Below are 24589 nucleotides of genomic sequence, written 5' to 3'. Positions count from 1 at the left end.
AACATTGTAAATAATATACCATTTTTTTGGATCTATTCCAACAACCCAGTAAATAAAGAATATTTCTGGGAGAATAAAGAAAACTGAAAATGACTTCTTGGGATAAATCGTGCAGTAGAAGGGGAACATATATTTTATCAATTTTGAATTCTTTTCTTAAACCATATATTTCTAAAATAATGCCATGTTTCAAGTAATTTAAGAGAGTTTACATTAAGACAGAAATCTTTATTTTTTCCAGATGGCCCTGCTGAGGCACCAGTGACCAATGGGAACACAACCACAGTGCCAGCCCTGAATGATGACTTGGACATCTTTGGACCGATGATTTCCAATCCTTTACCTGCAACTGTCATGCCCCCTGCTCAGGTACATGATAAACATGTGGTTTTGTGTGGTTACTGCTTACTTCCTTTCTGAACTGTTTTAGGAATTTTGAAATAATTGTTTCTTAGCAGTCACTGATTTGAAAGCCTTCTGTTCTTTAGGCCTGGGCTTAGCAAACTAACCCTGCAGCTTGTTTTTACAGATAAAGTCTTATTGTAACACAGTAATTCCCACTGGTCTATGTATTGTCTTTGGTTGCTCTGTTACTACAAAAGCAGAGTTGGAATAGTTACAGTAGAGACTGTATGACCCATAAAGCGTAAAATATTTACTGTCTTTAAAGTTCTAACCCTTGCTGTAGGGAATCAACAGCCTTTAGAATGAATAGTTGGGAAAACTCAAAGTATCTCATCCTGACCTGAGATCAACAAGATCACGTACTTCTGTGGGTGTTTATAAATAAATTCAGCAAATAAATTATCCACCCCCCATTTATTTATTTCTATGTGGTACTGAAGATTGAATCCAGTGCCTAACATGTGCCAGGCTCTACAAATGAACCCACTACCCCAGCCCCATATTCTTTTTTTCTAAAGATAAATTATGACTTAAAACCTACCTTATTTTTTTCATGATTAAAACAAATATTAACATACAGTAGTAATATTAATGATCAATATTTTAAAAGTATTAATGGTGAAAAAATGTTGATTTGCCTTCTTAAAATTACATGGAATTTCTGTTGGCAAAATACATGAACTTTCAAGATACAAGTTACTCTTAAACTTTAAGGTTCTATTTTGTTTCAGTACAGCATAATTTTTTAGACAAAATGCTTCCTTTCTTTATAAAAACTGAGCCATGTCAGGCATGGTGGTGCATGCCTGTAATCCCAGTGACTCAGGAGACTGAGGCAAGAGGATCGTGCGTTCAAGGTCAGCCTTAGCAACTTGGTGAGACTTTGTCTCAAAATTTTAAAAATTTTAAAAAGGGCTGGGGATGTAGCTTAGCCTTACAGCAAGCACCTCTGGGTTAGATTCCCAGTACCAAAAAGAAAAAATAAATAAATAAAAAATAAAAAAACCTCAGCCAAATCTGAATTGTATGGATGGAAAGTTTTAGTACAATAGTCTATCTTTAAGAAAACTAATGACATTTTTACTGCACATTTTTATGATACTTACCACTTATGTACTTACCACTACAATTGAATAAGTTAATTTCTTAGGCAATAATTTATATCAAAATTGCCTACAGTGATGCTCATTTTCAGCAAAGATAACTTATTTTATGGTTTTGTCCTTTCTCACACTACTGCAACACACATAAAAGAGGGACAAAGTATTTTTTGTTCAGTTAATTAATATTAACTACTTTTTGAATTTGTGAAGGCATTCTTTCCAAAGAAGTATTTAGAATATTCGACAATCTGTACATGAACAGTGATTTATTTTGGTCGATTTTCTGTGGTGAAGCAGTTATGTCTACTAGACTTCTTCAGATTCCACTGAGGTACAAGTTGCTTTGCTTCAGTCTACTTCACATGTTCTATTGAGTATCGTAGTGGCAAGTAGAAGAGTGCTGGCACCATTTAAATCTTTTTTTTTTTTTGCAGTGCTGGGGATTTGAACCCCGGACCTTGTGCTTGCAAGGCAAGCACTCTACCAACTGAGCTATATCCCCAGCCCTCATTTAAATCTTAATTACAAGTAGCAGCATGAGAAAGGAGTGTGGGGAGTAGCTGCTAGCTGTAGGAGAGGCAGGACTGGTTCCATGCATTCTTACCTGATAGGATGACAGTGTTAATTTTTAATCACATCTGATCCTTTTTATAAATGGGAATATTTGATGAGCAGAATTGCCTTTCACCTAAACTACATGTAAAAATTAAAACCTAGGCACATTTTCAAAATAATGCCTTTGAAAATCAAGTATGATTTTACATATATACTGATACTGTGTAATTTATTAATTTTGATGGGGTTTTCATTGTATGAAATTGAGCTTAAACTACTTTGAATGCCAAGATTATGAATTATTCTGAATCCTACTCTTTCACTCTTCGTATTATTTTCTAAGCATTTGTAAATTCTAGCAAAAGATTTTTCCATTCATGAATATGAAATAGATTGATTTTTACCATCTGCTTTACCTGTCTGGGGCCTAGAACTACTCAACTGATACACATATGTTAGGAGTTGAGAGAACAGTTCAAGCCCTAGACACACAGAAGCCCTTTTCCTATCTATCACAAACATACACATACCAGTAGTATCCAGACCTATACAAGGGCTCAGCCCTGGGATCCCAGACATCTAAAGAACCTTTGGTTAGGGACCTCCGCAACTTACTGAAATGAAAATGACAAGCAGACCTTGTTCTTTTTTTTAAATTATTTTTCCTGTAGTTGTGTATGGACAAAATGCCTTTATTTATTTTATAATATATATTATAATAATATATTATATATCACAATATATATCCTCAGCTGTGCTGAGGATCGAACCCAGAGCCTTGCACATGCTAGGCAAGCACTCTGCCACTGAGCTACCGCCCCAGCCCCTTGTTCTCCTTTTATGCTGGGGGTGTAGTGCTGGCAAATGAAATGCCAAAAAAAAAAAGGACATTTGAGTGGTTATTAGCTATACTGTTTATATTGACCAGTTTTAGACTGTACACTTTGAGGTAGATGTTCCATATTACTTATCTTCAGAAGAAACTTAACATGTTTCAATCAGGTAAATATTAGTAAGGTTGCTCTGTATAAGACTGAATCAGCATACCCGACCATTTTGGGTTTTCATATAATGACATTTCATTAACAGGGAATAGACCCCAGCATGTTGAACAGATTCTTAGAATGAACAGAAAGTAAATGTGATGGAAGATCACTTAGTGATGTGCTTTGTTATCTAACAATATTAACAATAAATACTGAGTATTTAACCCTGCCATTGTGCCACACACTCTTGTGGTCTCAGGCTTATCAGGAAAGAAGCAAAGTGACATGTCCAAGGGCAAACTGTCCTAATTCATGGGGCTAGGGTTCTAGCACTGCCAAGCTGGATCTACCCATGCTGTTAACCCATGTGATCTTTTGCTTTTTCATTGGTAGCTGAGATACATTCTATTCAAGGGTATTGTTATATTTGGCATTCTGTTAGGTCTGATTTCTTATTAGAGTTTTTGCAAAATAAGGTGGCTTTTTCTTTTATCTCATAATTTCTGCTTCACTTGTGGTGATAGATTTAAAATATTGTTCTGCCTAGTTTGTGAATAGAATGCTTGGTAATTTATTACATGGTGCTTTAGCCAGGACATTAAATGTTTGAATTTTATTAACCTCTCTTTGCTGTTCACCTCACAGTTTGAGAAAAATATTAATTAGCTTTTACAAGTCTTCAGAAAATTCTTTGAAACTCTTCATATTTAAAGTAAGTCCAGATAAACAAATGTCAATGTAATTACAGAGATGATAGACAAGATTATTGATCACAATTGTATAACACTGTGTGTTCAGGATAGATTATTGAAGATTTTTATTTTACATTAAATATCAATATGTTCATGAATGTTCATTTGCCTCCAAATGGAGTACAGGATATAGGCAAGTACATAGAAGGTCAAAGTTTTGCTGTAACTTAAAACTCATAATTAGGTATAAATTGAGTATGTAAAATTCTTATTTAGCTTTTGAAAATGTAAAACCTTTTAGTCAACCATTGCAGGACCCTCTCACAATCTGCCAGTGGTAGAAATGTTCTGTATTCCAAGGGATGTCAGTTCTTTGAAATAGTGGTGGTCCTTGGGCATCATCCGCATAACTCTTGGTAGGCTCACTGTTCAAGACATGATGAGCAAGAACTCTGCATTCACCTAGCTGGTAAATGCAGTTTATTGTGAAAGAGCTTCAGTCTTCCTCTTTCAAATTCTAATTAAGAAACAGTTACTTTCACTCGAGATGTTTGTGCTTGCGTGGGTTTGTGAATGATCCTCTTCAATGTTGCCATTTTACCTTCTATAATTAATTCCTGGTTTCATAACTTTATTTGGATTTTAAGTAACAGACAAGCTATGCTTTAGTATACATGATTCATCAGCTTATTTTGGTGTTTATCTTAGGGGACATCCTCTGTACCAGCAGCTACCACCCTGTCTGCAGTAACATCTGGGGATCTGGATCTGTTCACTGAGCCAACTACAAAATCAGAAGAAGTAGCAAAGAAACAACTCTCCAAAGACTCCATTTTATCTCTGTATGGTACAGGAACCATTCAGCAGCAAAGCACTCCTGGTAATTAATTTTGAAATCTGCTTTCAGTGCAGCATAGTGACATTACTAGAAGTATATCCTTTGTAATTATAATATCTATTTTATATTTCTTCCCTTTTTTCCTATGGTAGTAGGTGCTTTTTCTGCAGTGATTAAAAGGCAAGTACAGAATTCACAAAACTTTATTCATTTAGAATTAACAAGCTGTTCACATATCACTTAATACTTTTTCCACAAGCTTATAAGACGTAGATTATCTTTGAAAAATTATTGAAATTTGATTTACTACATTTTATGACTGTGTACAGTGTATTTCTTCTGCAGGTAAACAATAAGCAGTCTAAATTATCACATGATTCCAAACACTTTTAAATATTTTGTCATTACAATGAAAAACTAGCATAAAATTTATTCAGTTTTAATTTGTCTAGACCATTTCCTCTAAAATAATGAGCTGCATTTCACATATGGGCTGAAATTGTGTAACAATCCAGTTACTTCTTTAAAAAGCCAAATATAGTCAACTCTCACCTGCCTATTTGGCACTGGGAGACCCGGTGATACAAGTCAGCAGAGAAAGCAGATACTCTCATGCTAAGCAATTTGGTCTTCACAGTGGAGGTATTTTTTGTGGCTATTGCCTGAGATTTTTATTTTCTAATTAAATTTTCTTAGGTTGATAACTGATTTGTCTGTATTCTAGAAATAAACAACTCTGAATGTTTAGGTGTGGGCTGTTCTTAGCAGGAAGAACAGCCAGACCAGAATGAAAGTCAATGATAATCCTTTTTGTGTGTGAATAGAGGTGAGTGTAACTATATACAGTGCTCCTGCTTTCTTTATTCATCTCTCTCTTCATGGTTCTTATGATACAGGTGTGTTTATGGGACCCACAAATATACCATTTACCTCACAAGCACCAACTGCATTTCAAGGTTTCCCATCAATGGGTGTACCTGTGCCTGCAGCGCCCAGCCTTCTAGGAAATGTGATGGGACAGAGTACAAGCATGATGGTGGGCATGCCCATGCCCAATGGGTTTATGGGAAATGCACAAACTGGTGTGATGCCACTTCCTCAAAATGTTGTTGGCCCCCAAGGAGGAATGGTGGGACAGATGGGTGCACCCCAGAGTAAGTTTGGCCTGCCACAAGCTCAACAGCCTCAGTGGAACCTCTCACAGGTAGGGGTCATTTACTCTCTAGCTTCTCCCAAATCAAAGAAACCATACTTATTTTCTAAGGGTTTGTTTAGAAATCTAGTGCTCTATCAAGGGAATTGACTAGGGATAATATAAGATCAAAAATGTTTATGAATATTATAAAGTTGCATCAGATAGACAAATGTTTTGTCATTGTCCCTAATTTTTAAAGTATTTTGGTAGGTTCTTTTTGTTCTTCATTTCAGATTGTAACATGGCTATCATGGTAAAAATCCCTAATCTATTTATAATAGCTAGAAATTTATCTGAAGTATCATGAGAGACTTCTTGTCTGTGACTTTTGAGATAAACATTAAGCTTTTCCTAGCTCCCTAGTAGGGTGTTTTTGACATCCACTTAGACCAACCTATCTTTACCAATAATTTTTTATTTTGTTTGGTTCTGAGGATTGAGCCTAGGGGTACTTAACCACTGAGCCCATCCCCAACCCTTTTAAATGTACTATTTAGAGACAAGGTGTTGCTAAGTTGCTGAGGCTGGCTTTGAACTCACTATCCTCCTGCCTCAGCCTCCCAAGCTGCTGGGATTGCAGGCACATGCCAGGCAAATTTTTGGATTTTTTTTGCCTAACTTTCACAAATGAGAAAAAAAAAATCCAGCCTCTTATGAGGGATCAAAGCTGTCTTAGTCATGTAGCTGCTGCCCATGGATTTATAAAAACATTTTTTCAAAAGCCCTTGTTAAATTATACTTCCTTTAAGTATAAGTCATTATAGGTTATATAAAAAGTGTCCACTGACTCAAGAATTCCCATGATGTATGAACAAGTCTGTATTTGTCTCAGACATTCCCTCATATTATAAAATTATTTTTCTACCTAAGTTTATTTAGAGCCAAGAGAATATTTCTCTTAGGTGCTCTCTTCTGACTTTAGCTCCATAGACAAAGGCTCCTAGACTTAAATTTATGTTCCTCCTCCCCATTTGGTGGTCTTGGTTTCTAAGTGATCAGTGGTTTTTACCTTGAGAACTTTCAGGGAATAGTCTGATTCTAATGTTAGCAGAATCACCATATATCACATGAATGTTTCAAATTTTTTTGTTTTGCAATCATAATTCACAGGAGTCTACCTTTTAGGAATCTCACGTACCAAATATCAGTAATGGCTTTTATGTGGCCAAAATGTTGACACACTTAGCTCAGATTTAGGTGCAGATAACCCATCAGGAGTTAATGTTGGCTTGTCAGTACAGAAGGGCGATACTGTTCTCCATCACACCATCAGTGGAATCTATCCGCCAATGACAAAGTGGTTAAAATATCCTTCAGTAGGATGAAAACGTGATTTGCCTGCCTTTCAGACACTTATGTCTAATCAGCAGTGTAGTTGTTACTGTCTTTCAGAAATTGCAAATAGAACACAATCTTACCCTGAGCACAAGTTTGTTTTGAATTTACTCTGTATATGATGGTAAATTTTGCCTTTCCTTCTCTTATCACCAGTCTTGATAGTAAGAGAACCACTGGGCTAAGAGGCTTACTTATACTTGACTCCAATCTGGAAGAAATTTCATACTACAGATTTTAACTGTTTGTTAGTGTTTTTGGGACAAAGAAAAATATTCTTTACAAACTTTAATATTTAGAAAGTATATAGACCCATTTAAGATTTTAATAGAGAATTATAGCCATCATATAAGGTTTATAGGATAATTTTAGAATGTTTTACTTTATAAAATTTTCTTAGTCCTTATTACAGTATTTCAAAATAGTTGAAAGAGTAATGGGTTCATTTTATAATATAATCCCATATGCAAATTCAAAGATTGTTCTACCCCCATTTAGTTAGGGTTAATAAGAAATCGAATCTAGAAAGTGAGTATGATGGAGATTAGTACTAAAAAGTGGAAGAAAATAAGGGAACAAAGCATCTATTTGCTTTCTGTAAAGAAATTTGTGTATGTTAGTCTTTTACCTCAGTGCTTTGACTAATTTTCACATTAATGGAAAAAATGTCCAACTGTGGCTAAAGAAGCAAGAACTGAAAGTGAAGTAATCCTCTTAGACTAAGTCTTTTATGTGTTTCACAGATGAATCAGCAAATGGCTGGCATGAGTATCAACAGTGCAAACCCTGCAGCGGGTTTTGGCCAGCCCCCCAACACAACAGCAGGATGGTCTGGAAGCTCATCGGGTCAGACTCTGAGCACACAACTGTGGAAATGAAAACTGCAATACAAGTTTCATCCAGAATTAACACCTGACATTCCTTGCTAAAATGCATCTAGTTCCCCTGTTTATTCATGTACATATATATTTTTTTTCTTTTTCCCCCATTTGTTCATATTAGGAATTACCTGATTGACCGTGTTGGTCCGTACTGATTAAATTTGATGTGGTGAAAAGCAGGTTGAGGAACCATTTTATGTCAGGGGCAGCTTTGCTCATGTTTCCCATGATCTCATGAACTACATTATTTGAGAAGCTGCTCGGTCAACTTGCATAATCAGTTTTACTCAATAAAATTATAGCTCTAATGTTTGCATATAAGGGAAGTAGTTATCATGTTAGTAATACCTCTAACAGTATAAACCCCATCCCCAAATTAGCCAGTAATCCTGTAGGAAGGTACTGTATGATCAAATGTTTAATCATATAAATAGAATGTAAATGTATCACTGAGCACTGTTTTCTAGTGTATCAAAATTCTTTTATTTCATCATTCACTTCACTGTGCTGTTGTTACGATGTGCTTAACAGGGGTGGTTAGTGAAAGGAAGATAAACCTGGATGTTACTGAAAAACTCAATTTAATGAATGTTTAAAGAATTCAAATTTTATCTGCCTCGTGTAATTTGGATCTCTCTTATGTACATAGTGCTAACATGAAGACCTTTTTCTGCACTATATGCAAACAGGGTAACTAAAAGCCACTTTTAATCCTCGAAGGTATATCCAGGTTTATGACAGTAATTGTGTTTACATTTTATGGTGCCTAGTATTGACAAAATGTTATTTCCCTATATATTAAACAGATAAATCCATAGACCTTTTTATTTGTGGGTTTTTTTTTTTTTTTTCTCCTACAATGTGTACTGCCACCAGCCTTTCAAAATTTACTTCATGTTGTGAAGTTGGGAATTGGTAATGTTTAGTTGACAAAATATTTGTCATGGGCTTCTTAAACCTATTCAGTCTACCAATTATCAGGCCAAATGAGGAAAAAAAGTATATAAGATATTCAGATTAGTATCTTGCATTGTTAGCTGTACTGTACAAAAATCCTCCAGTTAAGCTGGAGAGAAAACATGCAGAACAAATGAAGACAAAACATACATTTTGTACCATCAAATTAGCTACATTAACTGACAAGCTCTGTTTAGACAGATGTCCATCAGATGACAATAAAGGCTCTTGTACTGAAGTAAAAGAAACAATACCTGAATGTTCTGTATCCTAAACTCCAGTCATCCTCTTCCATATCACTGGCCAGGTAGGCTGCACCAGTTTTTGCTTCAGCTCACACTTCAATTTTCACTGTGTCCAGGTGGTACTTGGGTTCATTGGCTAGATTAACCTTCTCTGTCCGAGTGTGCCACACGAGAACCTAAAGGGGAGGGAAATATTTTGGGCAGCCACATTCTCAGTGCTGGCACTCAAGGCCAAGCAGCACAAGTGAAATGAGTACCTTGGTGCAGTTATTTGCTTTTGGTTCCAGTTCTTCCACTGTTGTTATCTGTTTTAAAAAGTCAGATTCTTGCATCCCTGGCTGGGACCCACGGCGCTTAAATACAGCTTTTGGATTAGACAAGATGACTTGAAGACTTACAGCAAATCCTTTGTGAAAAGTTAAAAAAAAAAAAAAAATGACATTAAGATAAAATAATGGTGTACTTCTTTTGTCTAAGATTTTGATCACATCAAAAAAATTTTAAATACCTACTATGTCAAATTTTGGTTTACCACGTTTAATAGGAACATTACCTGCTTTATCATCTCAAGGGGAAAAGTAGTCATTACAATGCAACACAGGTGCACCCACGGAGCATCTACCATAAAATATGAAGCCTGGTCTGTTGGTAATAAAGTGTAAATTTCACAGAGGTTATCACAACCCCACTTCTGATACTCTGAACCTCAGTACAACTAGAAAGCTTATGGACTCTACCTTAACTATCCTTAGGGTATGTGGTCCAGATTGTCCACATCTCCTGCCCGCCCTTTAACATCACTGCGTATGCTTTATCAAACTCAGCATTCCTGACTTCATATTAAGAAGACTGGTTATAGAAGTCAGTTACCTAGAAAATGAGTAATACGTAATTTATAATCATTTATAATCAATCTGAAACAAATGAGGAGAGAGGGGGTTAGAAATTAGTACAGGAGATATTAGGCCATTTGATAATTTTGGTTTTTGTATTTGAATTTTCAAAAGGGAAAAATAATGTTAGGGACCGGTAGTATATAGCTCAGTGGTAGCACACTTGGCTTGGCACACAGATAAGGCCCTGAAATCGATCGATCCCCAGTGCCTTAAAAAAAAAAAAAAAAAGAAAGAAAGGTATAAATCCCCTTCAATGATTTGGTCATATAAAAAGCCATTACCGTTTAATCTGCAGTTTAACAGACTCTGCACTTAAACCTCAGCTATGAAAGCGTTCTACAAGCTATCAAGTCATTGTTTTGAAAATCTGAAGCCCTGGACTTCTTTGCTTAACTAAGGTAACAATGTAAAGTCAGGCAACCTCCCAGAGTTGAAGCTATGAGGACCAGGAACATTTCTTAGCAACTTTTATCCTTCTCTACATTAACCTGAATTAATTTATGCTTCTTTGTACAAAAGTTGTTACCAAATGATAACAGGCAATAATGGAGGAGCTTTGAGGAAACCGTATCACCATTCTTATAACCTCTCCAGATGCCAGACTGGGCAATCTCATGTTTTAGACCCTGCTGCCTTTTGGGAGGATGTTAATACTCAGCTGTGTATAAACAACGTGGACAAAAATTTATGAAACAACCTGAAGATTCCCAGTATCATCCACCAATCCTCCAGGGAGACAGCACATTATAGCAGATAAACACTGAATTTGAAATAACTAGCCTTTTCCATTATCTAGGTCCCTGCATTTGGGACACTGGCCAAATCATTTAATCTTTCTTGATGCTGTAGCTTCCACATTTCCTCATTTGTAAGAGAAGTGTGACTCCCTTCTCAATTTTGGTGTATGATAATCTGTGGAAGGACTCCATTGACTACAAAGCACTATTTTAAAAGATTACAACAAATATAATTAAAAATACCACTGCGAATAATCTCATGAGAGGCAGGTGATGTCAGCCACCACTTATGGCTAGAAGAATACCGGTTGTCAGGTAAAGGGTTTGTAAAACACTCTGGGTGGCAGAAGTACTATGCCATCGGAACATCACACCACTCTGATAACAAATCCGAAGCTCCCTCAGGCATGGCTAGGCCAACTTGGGACTTAACACCAAAGCTTCAAATTAATATCAAAGTGCCTTTTCTCATAGGTCCAACTGGGTTTTATTACTAAAAGATTTCCTGCTTCTTGCTTTCTTTTATATGCTTATAAATAAGCTTCATCCTTTTTTTTTTTTCTTTTCTTTTTAATCTAAATGAGAGTTGGCCCTTCTCAGTCACCCTGAAGCTTCTAGCATATTCTTTAGCTTCAAGGTACTGATTTTATTTCCCCATTCTCTCAAAAATATAGGATCCAGATTATGCAAAAGTAATTCTGAAAATGATATGAAACCACTTTGATTTGATTTTCCTCATTTTCCCCAAAGACGAAAACATTCATTATCATGACCACTGAAGGATTCAGATTAAGAGTATTTTCTTGCTTTCCTTTACTTCAGACTATCCTAACTCAGTGCAGTCACCTGGCAAAGTCTACAACCTCAGCACAGTGACATCGAGAAGCTACACACTGTTCTGCTGCAAGGTCCCCTATCCTGGCCTCACTGGAGAAGAGTGTACCTGGAAGACTCAGATTTTAGTGGGTGGCTCACCACAGGAGCAAAGAGCATTTCTATTTTCTAATACAAGTTGTGGGAAGGGCATAGTTAGGTGCTTCTCCATCACCTATCTCAACTTCTTTGCCCATATCCTCAGTAAGCTCTTCAAAGGAAGCAGGTCACAGCCAGCAGGCAGAGACTGCAAGCTAACTAGGCCAAACCGTGAGCTGCTTTGGGGAAATCATGTGTCCTGCTGAGAGTTCAGGGAGAGTTAAAGAGCTCCCCCTCTGAAACATGCAAAGAGTTTTAGCTCCTAACTATTGATTTTCAACCCAAGATGGGAATCTTAGGTTTTCTTCAATTCCAAGTACATTTGCCTCAAGTATTATATCTTCCCTTTTTTAGTGAGATTAGTTTAGCTTTTAAAATGTTGTTGTGGCTTTTGAGATATTGAATGGAGCCCTATGAAAATCACGGGAGTAGGATTTTCTGTCCTGGTAAGTTATGTTAAAAAGAAAATGGAAAGTGAAGGCAGATTTCCTAACTAACTTCTTTAGGCAGACTTAGATGGGGAAAGATATATTCCCTCCAAGACAGGGATAGAACCTGCCTCAATACCTGCCAACGATTACTGGGTAGAAAATTTGTAAGATGTTCAAAGTTCAGCGAGCCATTTCCACTCTAGACAAGAAAGAGCTATAGGGACTGGGTTTCCCCCTGTGTTAAACCTTAAAATCGGACAAAATGTTTGAAGCTTTTCCAGATATTGGAAAAGAGGCACTTAGCACAGACATCTCAAGAAAAAAAAGGTAAATGTGAGTTTTTAGCTGCCCCAGCTTCCTGCCTGAAAAGCGTTTGCAGGCCATACCACAGGGCAGAAAACCAAAACAACTTCAGTCTCCTTGAGTTGAAGAAACAAGTAAGAACTTGAGGAAGTCAAGACAACTTAAATTTGCAGAGCAGATTACTGGAGAAGAAAGAGCTCTTGATCTGTAGAATGCTCTCCTCAAGTCTTAAACTGAGCATTATCAGCTAATCCTTGTAGAACTCTCCAAGGCCAGGTTAAGAACTTGTGAAAAGGAGCAGTGGATCAATTATTAGGGCTTATGTAGGCTAGGAATAATTCACATTCTTAGCAGCCACACAGTTGTGCACACCTATAATCCCAGCAACGCAGGAGGTACAGGTAGAAGGATCATAGGTTTGAGGCCAGTCTCAGGAACTTAGGCCATAAGTAACTTAGCAAGACCGTGTCTCAAAAATAAAAAGGGCTAGTGATACTGCTCAGTGATAAAGCACCCCAGGATTCAATCCCCAATGCCAAAAACACAACAAAATAACAAAAATCAACAGCCAAGGTAGTACTACCATGTGACAGTGGACACATCTGGAAGAATATGTGGAAGGTTATTGGGTGGGGGGTTAAATCAGCCCTAAGGTCTGAGCAGGGTCTGTCTAACTTTAAGCCTGAAAAAGATCAAAATGTTTCCAAGAATCTTGATTTTATCAAAGTACAAACCTCAAATATTTGCATACATAATAGAATATATATACACACACACATACATGTGAGATCCATACTATATGTATGTATGTGTATAGATATAGCTATATTGATACCTAGCAATTTAAAGTTTAAAAATTAGCTAGGTGTGGTGGCACATGCCAGTAATCCCAGCAGGTAGGGAGACTAAGTCTGGAGGATGATAAGTTCAAAGCCAGCCTCAGCAATTTAGTGAGGCCCTAAGCAACTCAGTGAGACCCTATCTCTAAATAAAATATTTAAAAGGGCTGGGGATGTGGCTCAGTGGTTAAGCACCTCTGGGTTCAATTCCCAGCAACAAATATAACAAAATTTAAATATTACCAGATGTACAAAGAAGCATGAAAATACAGTCCTGTGTTGAAGAACAAATTCGATCAACCAAAACCCAGAAATGACACAGATTGGACAAAGACATTAAAATATAAATATACTTCATATGTTCTAATCTTATAAATCAATAAACACTAGAGGAAGGACTGAGTATGCTAACAGAGAGAAAGGGAGATATTTTTTAAAGACCCAAAGTCATCTCAGTGATCAAAACTACAAATGAAATGAAAAATACACTGGGTGGAATTCATAGTAGATGAGACATTACAAAATAAAAGATTAGTAGGTTCAAACTTGTAATAACAAAAAGTACCAAATGAAACACAGAAAGACAAGCAACCACATACGTGTGTCACAGAGACTGAATGAGGGGGAGACAGTAAAGCTAGATAAGGCTTGAACAACAGTATCATCAACCATCTACCCCTCATGGTGTCTTGCACCATCTTTTCTGTTGTGTATGGAACACTACCAAACTAGACAATAGTCTGGGCCATATACCAAGTCTCAATAATTTTTAGAATTCAAACTGTACAAAGTATGTTCTCTGACAGCGATAGAATTAAAATAGAAGTAACAAGATGTATTATTTTCCAAAATAATTTGATTCTAAATAAAATACAGACCAAAGAAGTAAAAATGAGAAAGTAGTTAATTGAGTGAAAAGAAGACATTTCCAAGTTTGTAGAGTGCATCTAATGTGGTGCTTTGATGGAAAATTAAGGGTTTTGTTTGGTTGGATTTTATTTTGTTTGAGGAGACAGGCTGGTCCCAAAAACCTGGTCTTAAAGGATCCTCCTGCGTGAGCCTCACCTGCAGCTAGGAAGATAGGCATGTGACACCATATCCAGTACAAGATTAATATTTTTAAAACGCTTTACACATGTCTGAGATAAGAAAGGTCTCAATGACCTAAATCTCTCATCTTTATAAACTGGAAAAAGTAAACAAGACCCAAAGTAAATAGAAAAAGGATACTAACGAATATAAAGGCACACTGAAGTAGAAATAGAAAACACTAGAAAAGATCCATGAATAAAAACCTGCTCCTTTGGGGGAAAGAAGGAATAGATGTGATCAACATCTACTTATCAGGCAGTGGAAGACACAAATTACCAATATCAGAAATGAGAAAGGGGAGATCAGAACAGATTCTATAAACATTAAAGGAAGATTTGAGCAACTTTATGGTAGAGAATTTGATGAATTCTGACTACCAAATCGTGCTCATGAGGGAACAGTTAACTGTATTAAGATACAGTAACCTTGTATCAAAGAAATAAAGTTTATAGTTAAAAATATTCACACACACACACACACACACACTCCTCCAGGCCAGCTTTACTAGTGAATTCTACTAAACATTCAAGGAAGAAATGGCCATTTTACACTAATTTTTCAAGAAAATAGTAAAGAAGGAAACACTTCTCAAATTATTTTGAAAACAGCGTTGTCCTGATACTAAAGCCATACAAAAACATTTAAAAATTGCAGATCAACAACCCTCATAGACACAGAAAAACTTCAAAACTTCAGCAAATCCAATCTAACAGCACAATAAATCGTGATCCCAAGACTGCAGTGTTGGTTTATCACTTCAAAATCAATGCTATTTCAGCATATTAGCAAACTAAAAAGGAGAATAAAATCTCAAAAGATGAAGCAAATGAATTTGACATCCAGTCATGACTGAGAGAGGAAAACCTCTCAGCAAACTAAGAACAGAAGTGGACATCTCCAACTTAAAAGGGCATCCACACAAAAACTTGTTAATATTTTAGTTAATGGTAAAAAGACCACTAAAAGCCTGAAGATTGGAATGAGGTGAGAAGGGTGGCTCTCTATTTTTAATCAGCAGTCTACTTCAGGTCATTGCCACTGAAATAAGGCAAGGCTGGGGGTGTATGTAGCTCAAGTGGTAGAGAGCTGGTCCAGCAGGTGCAACGACCTGGGTTCAACAACCTACCACCAAAAGTGAACCAGAACCACCACCCAGATTGGAAACAAGCAAAAGTACATAGAGCAGAGCTCCTCTTTGCCTTCGCCACAGACCACGGAGGCAGCAGCTTATCAGGTTCTTCAGCCCTGCGAGAATCACCTCCACATACTTGTCCCACCATGCACTCGTCTCTAGCGACCCATGATCTAATTTCAGGATGGCTATTCCAAATCAAGACTATTTTAGTTCCCCTAGGATGGCTTTTGGTAATAATATTTTTATTTTCCGGTCACATGAACGATGCTCACAGCTTTCTCTCTGAACAGTCACTGGACAGGTGTATTAAATTACTGAGTCCTTTACACACACACACGTTTGCTGATAAGTATCAAGTGATTTCAAAAATCTGCCCACTTTAAACAATAAGAAAACATGATTTGAACTTCCAAATTAAAGCATATATACACAATACAGTCATGGAACCTGCTGGAGGAAAAAAAGATGTGTGTATGGCACCTCTTCTCCTGGAGGTGACTGATTCTCCTTTCATCTCTTCCCAACAAAGCACATGTTGCCTTTTGGAATTCTGTTTCAATCCTGTCTGCCTACCATCCCATGAAATATAATTCATATATATTAAAATGTGCTTTTTAAAATGTATAATTAGCCAGTCTTGGTAGTGCACGCCTGTAATCCCAGCGGCTTGGGAGGCAGAAGCAGGAGGAGGGTGAATTCAAAGCCAGCCTTAGCAACTTAGCGAGGCCCTAAGCAACTCAGCCAGACCCTGTCTCAAAATAAAAAATAAAAAAATGATTGGGCATGTGGTTCAGTGGTTGTGTCCCTGGGTTCAATCCTAGGTACCAAAACAAATAAATATGAACCCCTCCCAAAAAAAAAAAAGGTATGATTAGTGGATTTTAGTACATTCCTAACCTTGGCACCATTCTTTGAAAATACATTCTTTTACTATTGAACTGTCTTGACACCCTGAGCAAAAATCAATACATGTAAGGGTTTTTCCAATCTTTCAATTATATTTCATTAATCTATATGCTCATCCTTATAACAAAACATTGTTTTCATTACTATAGCTGTTCAGTAAATATTCAAATTGGGAAGTATAAGTTCTCCAACTTTGTTCTTCCAGATTATTTTGGCACTTCCGAGTCCTTTTTCCATATGAATTTTTGAATCATCGTGTCAATTTCTGCCAAAAGGGAAGACAGAATTTTGATAGAGATTATACTGAAGCTGTAGATTAATTTAAGGAATGTTACCAATTCAGCAAAATTGCATCTTCTAATCCATAACCATGTCTTTCATTTTAGTTCTTTTAAATTTCTTTCATGAATACTTTATAGGTTCCAGTGTATAAGTCTTATGCTTCTTTTATTTGTATTTTATTATCTTTGACATGATTGTGAATGAAACTCCTCTTAGTTTCTTTTTGGATCATTCATCACTAGTGGATGGAAACAACAATGGGTTTTCACGTATTGACCTTGTATCCTGCAACCTTGAGGAACGCATTTACTAGCACTTATGTTTATGTTTTTCTTAGAATTTTTTATGTAAAAGATCTTAGATAAATAACAGTTTTATTTCTTCCTGTATAATTTGGAGCCATTTTAGTCCTCTGTCTTGCCTAATTGCCTTGACTACAACCTATGTTACAATGGTGGAAATAGATGGCAAGAGGGATCATCTTTGTCTTTTTCTAGATATTTGGAAAGAAAACTTTCAGTCTTCAACAGCCACTCTGGAAAGCAGTATGGAGAATCCTAAGAAAACTTGGAATGGACCCACCTTTTTACCCAGTTATCCCACTCCTCGGTTTATACCCAAAGGACCTAAAATCAGCAAACTACAGTAACACAGCCACATCAATGTTTATAGCAGCTCAGTTCACAATAGCTAGATTGTGGAACCAACCTAGATGCCCTTTGACAGATGAATGGATAAAGAAACTCTGGTATATATACACAATGGAATACTATTCAGTCATAAAGAAGGATAATATTATGGCATTTACAAATAAATGGATGGAATTGGAGAATATCATGCTAAGTGAAATAAGCCAAGACCAAAAAACCAAAGGCCAAATGTTTTCCCTGATAAGTGGAGGATGATATATAATGGGGGTGGGGGTGGAGAATGAGAGAATAATGGGGGAACTTTAGAATATGTAGAACAACATGAAAAATGGTGGAATGAGACAGACATCATTACCCTATGTACATGTATGATTACACAAATGGTATGAATCTGCATTGTGTACAACCATAGAAACGAAATTATGTACCCCATTTGTGTACAATGAATCAAAATGCGATCTGTAAAAAATTAAAAGCTAAAAAAAAAAAAACGTTGTTAGGGGCTGGGAATATAGCTCAGTGGTGGAGCACTTACTAGCATGTGTAAGACCCTAAAAAAAAGAAATGAGTATTTCACAAATGCACTTTATCAAACAGAATTTCCCTTCCATGCTGAGTTTATTGATCTATTGTTTTTATCATGAAAGCACACTGAATTTTGTCAGGTGCTTTCTCTGCATCCAGTGATATGATTATGAGGCTTTTATCCCTTATTCTGTTAGTATGGTATATTGCACTGATTGACTTTTGTATCTGAACCCACCTTACACTCCAGAAATAATCCTATCTGGTCATGACATATTCTATGTTGTTAGAGTCACTTAGTATTTTGTGTAGGATTTTAATATCCTACACAAAAAGAGACATTAGTTTGCAGGGTTTTTTCCGAAGTGATCTCTTTGGTATCAGGGTGCTGTTGGTCTTACAGAAAAGAACATTTTTTACTTTATTCTCTTTTTTAGAAGTGTTTGGGAAAGATTGCTGGAAATTTTTTCTTTAAATGTTAGAAGCCCATCTAGAACCATGTTTTTAAGTTTTGTACTAATTCAATCACTCTACATTATAGGTCTATTCAGATTTTCTATTTTGTCTTAATAGTCTTTCCATGAAGTTGTTTTCATCTAGATTGTCTAACTTGAGATGCAGTTTTTCACAATATTTTTATACATTTTAAAAAGTGTAAGATCAGCATACTACAGAGATACAGCCACATCAATGTTCATTTCTGCTCAATTCACCATAGCCAGATTGTGGAACCAACCTAGATGCCCTTCAGTTGATGAATGGATAAAGAAACTGTGGCATATATATACAATGGAATATTACTCTGCCATGAAGAATGATAAAATTATGGCATTTGCAGGCAAATGGATGAAATTGGAGAATATCATGCTAAGTGAGATAAGCCAATCTCAAAAAACTAAAGGACAAATGATCTCGCTGATAAGCGGATGAGGACATATAATGGGGGGTGGGAGGGGTTAGCGTTAGGGTTAGGTTCAGGGTTAGGGATAAGGAGGGTGGTAAGAATGGAGGAAGGAAGGACTGTATAGAGGGAAAAGAGGGGAAAAAAAATAACAGAATGAATCAAACAACATTACCCTATGTAATTTATGAGTACACAAATGGTATGCCTTATGCCATGTACAAACAGAGAAACAACATGTATCCCATTTGTTTACAATTAAAAAAAAAAAGGAAGTTAAAAAAAAGTATAAGATCAGTAGTAATCTCTTGCTTTCCTTTCTGATCTTAGTAATTTGAAACTTTTTTTTTTCTGGGAATTCTAACTGAAAATTTGTGAACTGTTTTGTGTTTGAAGATTTTCTTTGTTTTTATATTCTGCATATCATTTATTTTGGTGTAATTTAATCACTTGCTTTAGATTCATTTCCTCTTTCTAGTTTGTTGTGGTAGAACGCTATTTGTTTGAGATCTTTCTTAATATAAGAATTTTAAAGCTGTACATTTATCTCTAAGGAAGGTTTTAGTATATTTCTATTTTCATTCATCTCAAAGTATTTTCTAATTTCCCTCATGATTTATTCTTTGACCAATTGGATACTTAGGATCATGTTGTGGGAGCGATTTCTTTTGCTACAATAAAATGCCCAAGACTGAGTTATAAAGAATTATTTCAGCTTCTGGTTCTGAAGGCTGAAAAGTCCAAGAACATATGGCAGCATCTGGCCAGGGTGTCATGACATGACAGAAGGTGCAGGGGCAACTGTGTGTGTGGAGGAGGCCCAACACACAGGCAGCCTCACTTTATAACGACCCTGGTGGTGGCTAATCCAGTCCTGGAGAGCAAGACCTCCTGCACCTGTTCCACTATAGACTTTCATGGTCCTAAGAATGCGCACGTGTCTGGTATGTAGACTCCCTCGCAATCTGCTACTTCTTACAAGGAGACATAACTGGAGTTTCCCACATTGACAGAGAGGATCCCCCTATATTGCCCAGGCTGGCCTCTCGCTGAGACTCAGGGATCCTCCTGCCTTCACCTCTTAAATAGCTGGGTCGACAGGCCTGCATGCAATTCCGTGTTTACTAATTATAATTTAGAGTCATTTTCTTCTTGTGAAGAGGAATGAAAAAGCATGTCTTGATTTTTAAATACGTCTATTAATCTGCTCCAGAATACTGGCTGAAACGTGGAGTTACTTCAGGGTGAAACTTTTTTATTTTTATTACTGTGTAATTTTTTAAACTTCTCAGAGGTCTTCTAGCAGCCAGTATTCTTCGTGGTGGTAAAAATACTACATTTATAAGTAGTACTATATAAAACTCATTTAAATCTCTATTCTGAAAATAAGAAAGCATCATAGGAAATTAAATCTTCTAAGGAAAACCATGATGAACAAGGATGGAAAATTTGATCCTAACACCAAATGTAAATTAAGAGGCCTTAATTAGCTGAATACTAAAAATATTCATGAATATTTCTCCTAGTAGGGATGCATTGAGGTCTGAAGGGGAAGTGGTTCCATTTGCTCAACAGCCCAAAAGACTGATGGGAATGAACCACAGCATATGCTGTGCACAGTGGTGTCCACAGGCTCAATGCTGCTGCAAAAGGGTCATTGTTTTGTACTTTGCTTCATCTTTGAGGTTTTCTTTTCAATTTTTTTAAAAACATAATTTTTTTTGTGTGTGTGGTGCTGGGGATTGAACCCAGGGCCTTGTGCTTACAAGGCGATCACTTTACCAACTGAGCCATCTCCCCAGCCCCATAAATGTTATACTTTGTGTATGGTGCTGGGGATTGAACCCAGGGCCTTATATGTACTAGGCAAGTGCTGTACCACTGAGTCACATCCCAGCCCTATTATTTTGAGATAGGTCTTGTTAACTTGTTAGGTTGGCCTTGAACTCGAAGTTCTCCTGCCTCAGCGTCTAGAGCAGCTGGGATCACAGGTGTGCGCCACCATGCCTGGTTCTAAATAACTTCTTTATAATATTATTTTAAACAATTTCATTCTTCTTGATAATTATTTACTAAGTAAAAAATAAAATAAAACCTTCACGAGCAGCTAAACCTTTATCTTGGTGTTCAACTCTGGTGCAGCCTGAAACCCTGTGACCAGACTTAAGACTTGACATGGAAGCCAGGTCCTCTTCAAGGCACTCGAACCCAAGAGCATGAACTTCCTCCGCATCTGCCTCAGCTTCAAAACAATCTTCTGAGAGTTTGTTCATATGTTTACAGTGAACGTGGACAAAGATCCTCCTAAGAGCACAGAGATAATACTGAGATGCAGCCTGGGGAGATACCCTTCAGCTGGCTTTTCTCTGAGCCAGCCTAGGCCTCTGTGACGCTGGTCTCCTCCTGAAACAGCTGGCCAGAGACCAGGCTTCTGAGTAAAGATCAAGACACAATGCCAGCTCATACCACCTGGGCTGTCCCTGTGCTGCCACCAGCTGCACTACCTGTCAATATATCTGACTCGATACCACTCTTCATTATTATTTAGTTTATTACTTATTAATGTCCAGTGTGAGTGTGTCAAGTCTGTACAGGTTTTTCTTAACTCGATAGCCTGATATAATTTCAATTTTCACTAATGTCAAACACTTGAAATAAAGGCATATTCTGTGTGTATTGCAGACACTGTCCTATGGAGAATGACTAAATCAAGCTTGTCATATATTTGGTTTTCTACAGCCTTAGTATTTATATATTTAGATATGTGAATTTCAGGGCTGTTTTGAAATAAAAATAAACAAGGACTGGGGGGATGTACCTCAGTTATGAAGCATAGGCCTAGCACGTGCACGGCACTGGGATCAATCCCCAGGACGACACGCAAATCTGTCAATTTTAAGACGTGTTAAACACATCTGCTAATATCTATGATTTTGCCAAAATTTTCTGTTATCTCTACTACTAATTTTGGGTTCAGTGATGTTTGGTATGCAGTGCTGGGTGGATGTTACACTTTTGGGTTGTATGTAGCTTTCATCTATCTAAGACACTCTTCTCGCTCTCTCGTCTTGACCTCTGTCTGCTTTGTTCAATACTGGCATGACGGCTCCAGCTCTGGGCTTTCTCTCTCATCCCCTTATCATCCATCTTCATCACATTTTAAGGTGTGTCTTTTATAAGAAGTGCAACTCTTGCTGTAATTTCCTCAGAGCAAATTTTTTAGCATTTATCACAATTATGTTTTTCCTGTTTATTATACATATTTTTTTGCTTTCTCCTTCTTTCCTGATTTTGAATTCATTTTGTTTGTTCTTCCTCTAATAATACAAACATTGTTATCTTATATTTGATGTCCTTGTGGATACTTTAAAAAGTCCTTATTTAAAACATTTTAAAATGTTTAAGGAGATGTGTATGTGTGTGTAGTGTCGGGGCTTGAACCCAGAAGTCTCTACCACTGAGCTACACCCCCCCAGTCCTTATTTTTATTTTGAGACAGGGTATTGCTAAATTGCCCAGCCTGGCTTTGAACTTGTGACCTTTCTGCCTCAGTCTCCTGAGTCGCTGGGATTTCAGGTGTGTACCACCATGTCTGGCAAGGAATTTTTTAAGGATTGACATTTCTTTCTTATCCTCATGAATTGAATCACCTCTGTGACCCCCTCTTGAAGGAATCCACCTCTTTAGAGAGCTTTCACTCTCCTCTACCCCCAACCAGGCATTACTGGAATATGCTAAAACTCTCATTTGAAAACTTCATTTTCATATCTTTCTCCTACTTCCAGTTTCCAACAAACTGCTTTACACCTCATAGTCTGCATTTGTCATTATTCATTCTTAACTGTAAGGATGGCCACTCTTATTTGCTCACTGCTTTTTCTGGTATAACAACCTCTTATTTTTAAATACTTTATTCCAATTCACTTTGACTGAAGTACTTTTGTTAATTTGTTTCCTTTTTTGAAAGAAATATCTGAAATGTTTTTTTATCTGAAAGGTCTCTTTTGTCCACACAGATACAATGATTTCACTGGACACCAAATTCTAGGACCCGTTTCTTTTCCTTCAAACTCTAAGCATCTTTTTATCATTATTCTCTCATTTCATATTATGGAAATCGGATGCCAGTCTGATTTTCTCTCCTTCAGAGGGAAGGAGCTTGTTTGCCTCTGAAAACACTTGAGGCATTTTTGCCGTAAAATCTTGGCATTTGGATTCATTTATTCATTAAACAAAAACACACACACATGAGCAAAGCGCCAGGGATGGCAGAGAAAGTGGTAAAGTCAGTCATGGTCTCAATCTCTGAGTCCCGGCAGTCCCAGGTGGGCTCGTCAGGGAGCCGGTTCACATGCAGGGACAAGTGCCACTGCGGGTGCGTGGGCTAGCGGGGAAATTCCAGGAGGCTGCTGGGGGTCGAGGACAATGATGCAGAGCCAAAGGACAGGGAGGAGAGACCGGCAAGGACAGCTTCTCCAGGCAGAGACGAACCCCACAGGGAACAAGAGGAAGACAACCTGAGAGAGGCTGGGGGAACAGGGATGCCAGACCTCACGGCGTCCGGGAGGCCACAGAGAAACTGAGTGCAGGAGCCTGGCGGTCAGGGAGCATGTCAGTAGGGACGAGGACGGAAGCTGTGCAGCTAGTTAGGAGGCTACTGCTGGTCTAGGAAAGATGACAGCCAGTGTAGTGGGGAGGAAGTAGGAGATAGGAGGCAGCACAGTGGGAGGAAGAGACTGGAGAATACAGTGGCCCTGACTGTGAGGCATATGGCTTGGATTCTAAGAATGGGAGTGCGGTGGTTGTGGCCGCAATGGTGACGCAGGCTCACCTGCAGCAGCCGACTTCCGTCAAGCATCTACTGTGAATAAGGCATCCTTCCAGGTGTTGAATGTAGTAACTCATTTAATGCTCACAATGACCCCACCAGGGACACACTGTTATTACCATAGCTTATACATGAGGAACGCAGGCAGAGAAAGGTAACCTTGCTAACCCACTTCTAGGAACTGGCAAAGCCCAAATTCAAACCTGGTGATAAAGCCACTCTCAAAACTCAAATGTTGAAGTTTGAAATGGTGTCCTATTTCTTGATACTTGCTTCACATACATTTATTTTCTAATTCTAAACTCTTATTGGAGATATTGGATTTAAACTCCACGTCTTTTTTTCTCCCCCTCCCTCGGTTTCCATTTCTTTGTCCTAAACCAAACACGCTAGTTCGGTGGAGTTCTTGGCGATCCACTTTTCACCCAGCATTTGCATTGAGCCCCTCCAGGTACCAATGTTAGAGCCACTGTGCTGTCACTGTCTCACGTGGGTTTGTTTCAGCAATCATGCTTTTTATAATTTACAAGAAAGCTTGCCCATTGCCTAGCACACTCAATCCTGGGTTTGATCACTATTACCACAGTTGGAGAAGTGGGGTTCCCTGTCTGTTCTCTAGTTACTCTTTTGTCTTAGCTGCCAACTCTTTTAAGATACCACATCCTTAAAAACTTCACTGTGAATAAACATTAGAATTTTTTTAAAACTCTCTCTCAATTCCCATTAACTATTTCAATGGGAACACCTGTGTCCTGTTTTGTTTTTTTTTTTTTTTTTAATTACTCATTTTTGTAAAAGAGGTCAAGATCTATTTCAGCAATTGAGAGGCTACATTTGGGGCACACCTGTGGCCACTTAGAGCCATTTCCATAGAAAAGCCAGGAAGGAGGTACAATGATG

General features: G+C 37.5%; 2 protein-coding genes across 5 annotated transcripts in view; one reads left to right on the top strand and one right to left on the bottom strand.

The window, feature by feature from the left end:
* Positions 1–8807, top strand: part of Smap1 (small ArfGAP 1) — a 184160-nt gene extending 175353 nt beyond the window's left edge. For all 4 annotated transcript variants that reach the window (XM_047557844.1, XM_047557843.1, XM_047557845.1 and 1 more), the window contains 4 exons: positions 242–369; positions 4450–4621; positions 5476–5783; positions 7853–8807. In XM_047557844.1, coding sequence (XP_047413800.1) covers positions 242–369; positions 4450–4621; positions 5476–5783; positions 7853–7987 — 743 coding nt within the window. In that variant the 3' untranslated portion in view covers positions 7988–8807. The remainder of the gene's footprint in view (positions 1–241; positions 370–4449; positions 4622–5475; positions 5784–7852) is intronic.
* A 4-nt stretch (positions 8808–8811) lies between these two features.
* The window catches only part of B3gat2 (beta-1,3-glucuronyltransferase 2), a 65092-nt gene continuing 49314 nt past the window's right edge, over positions 8812–24589 (bottom strand). The window contains exons 3-4 of the mRNA XM_047557848.1: positions 9450–9598; positions 8812–9368 (exon numbers count right to left, since the gene is read on the bottom strand). Of these exons, the coding sequence (XP_047413804.1) occupies positions 9282–9368; positions 9450–9598 (236 nt within the window). The 3' untranslated portion in view covers positions 8812–9281. The remainder of the gene's footprint in view (positions 9369–9449; positions 9599–24589) is intronic.

Source organism: Sciurus carolinensis, chromosome 7, assembly GCF_902686445.1.
Source record: "Sciurus carolinensis chromosome 7, mSciCar1.2, whole genome shotgun sequence".
NCBI lineage: Eukaryota > Metazoa > Chordata > Mammalia > Rodentia > Sciuridae > Sciurus > Sciurus carolinensis.
This window is presented reverse-complemented; position numbering and strand designations above follow the sequence as displayed.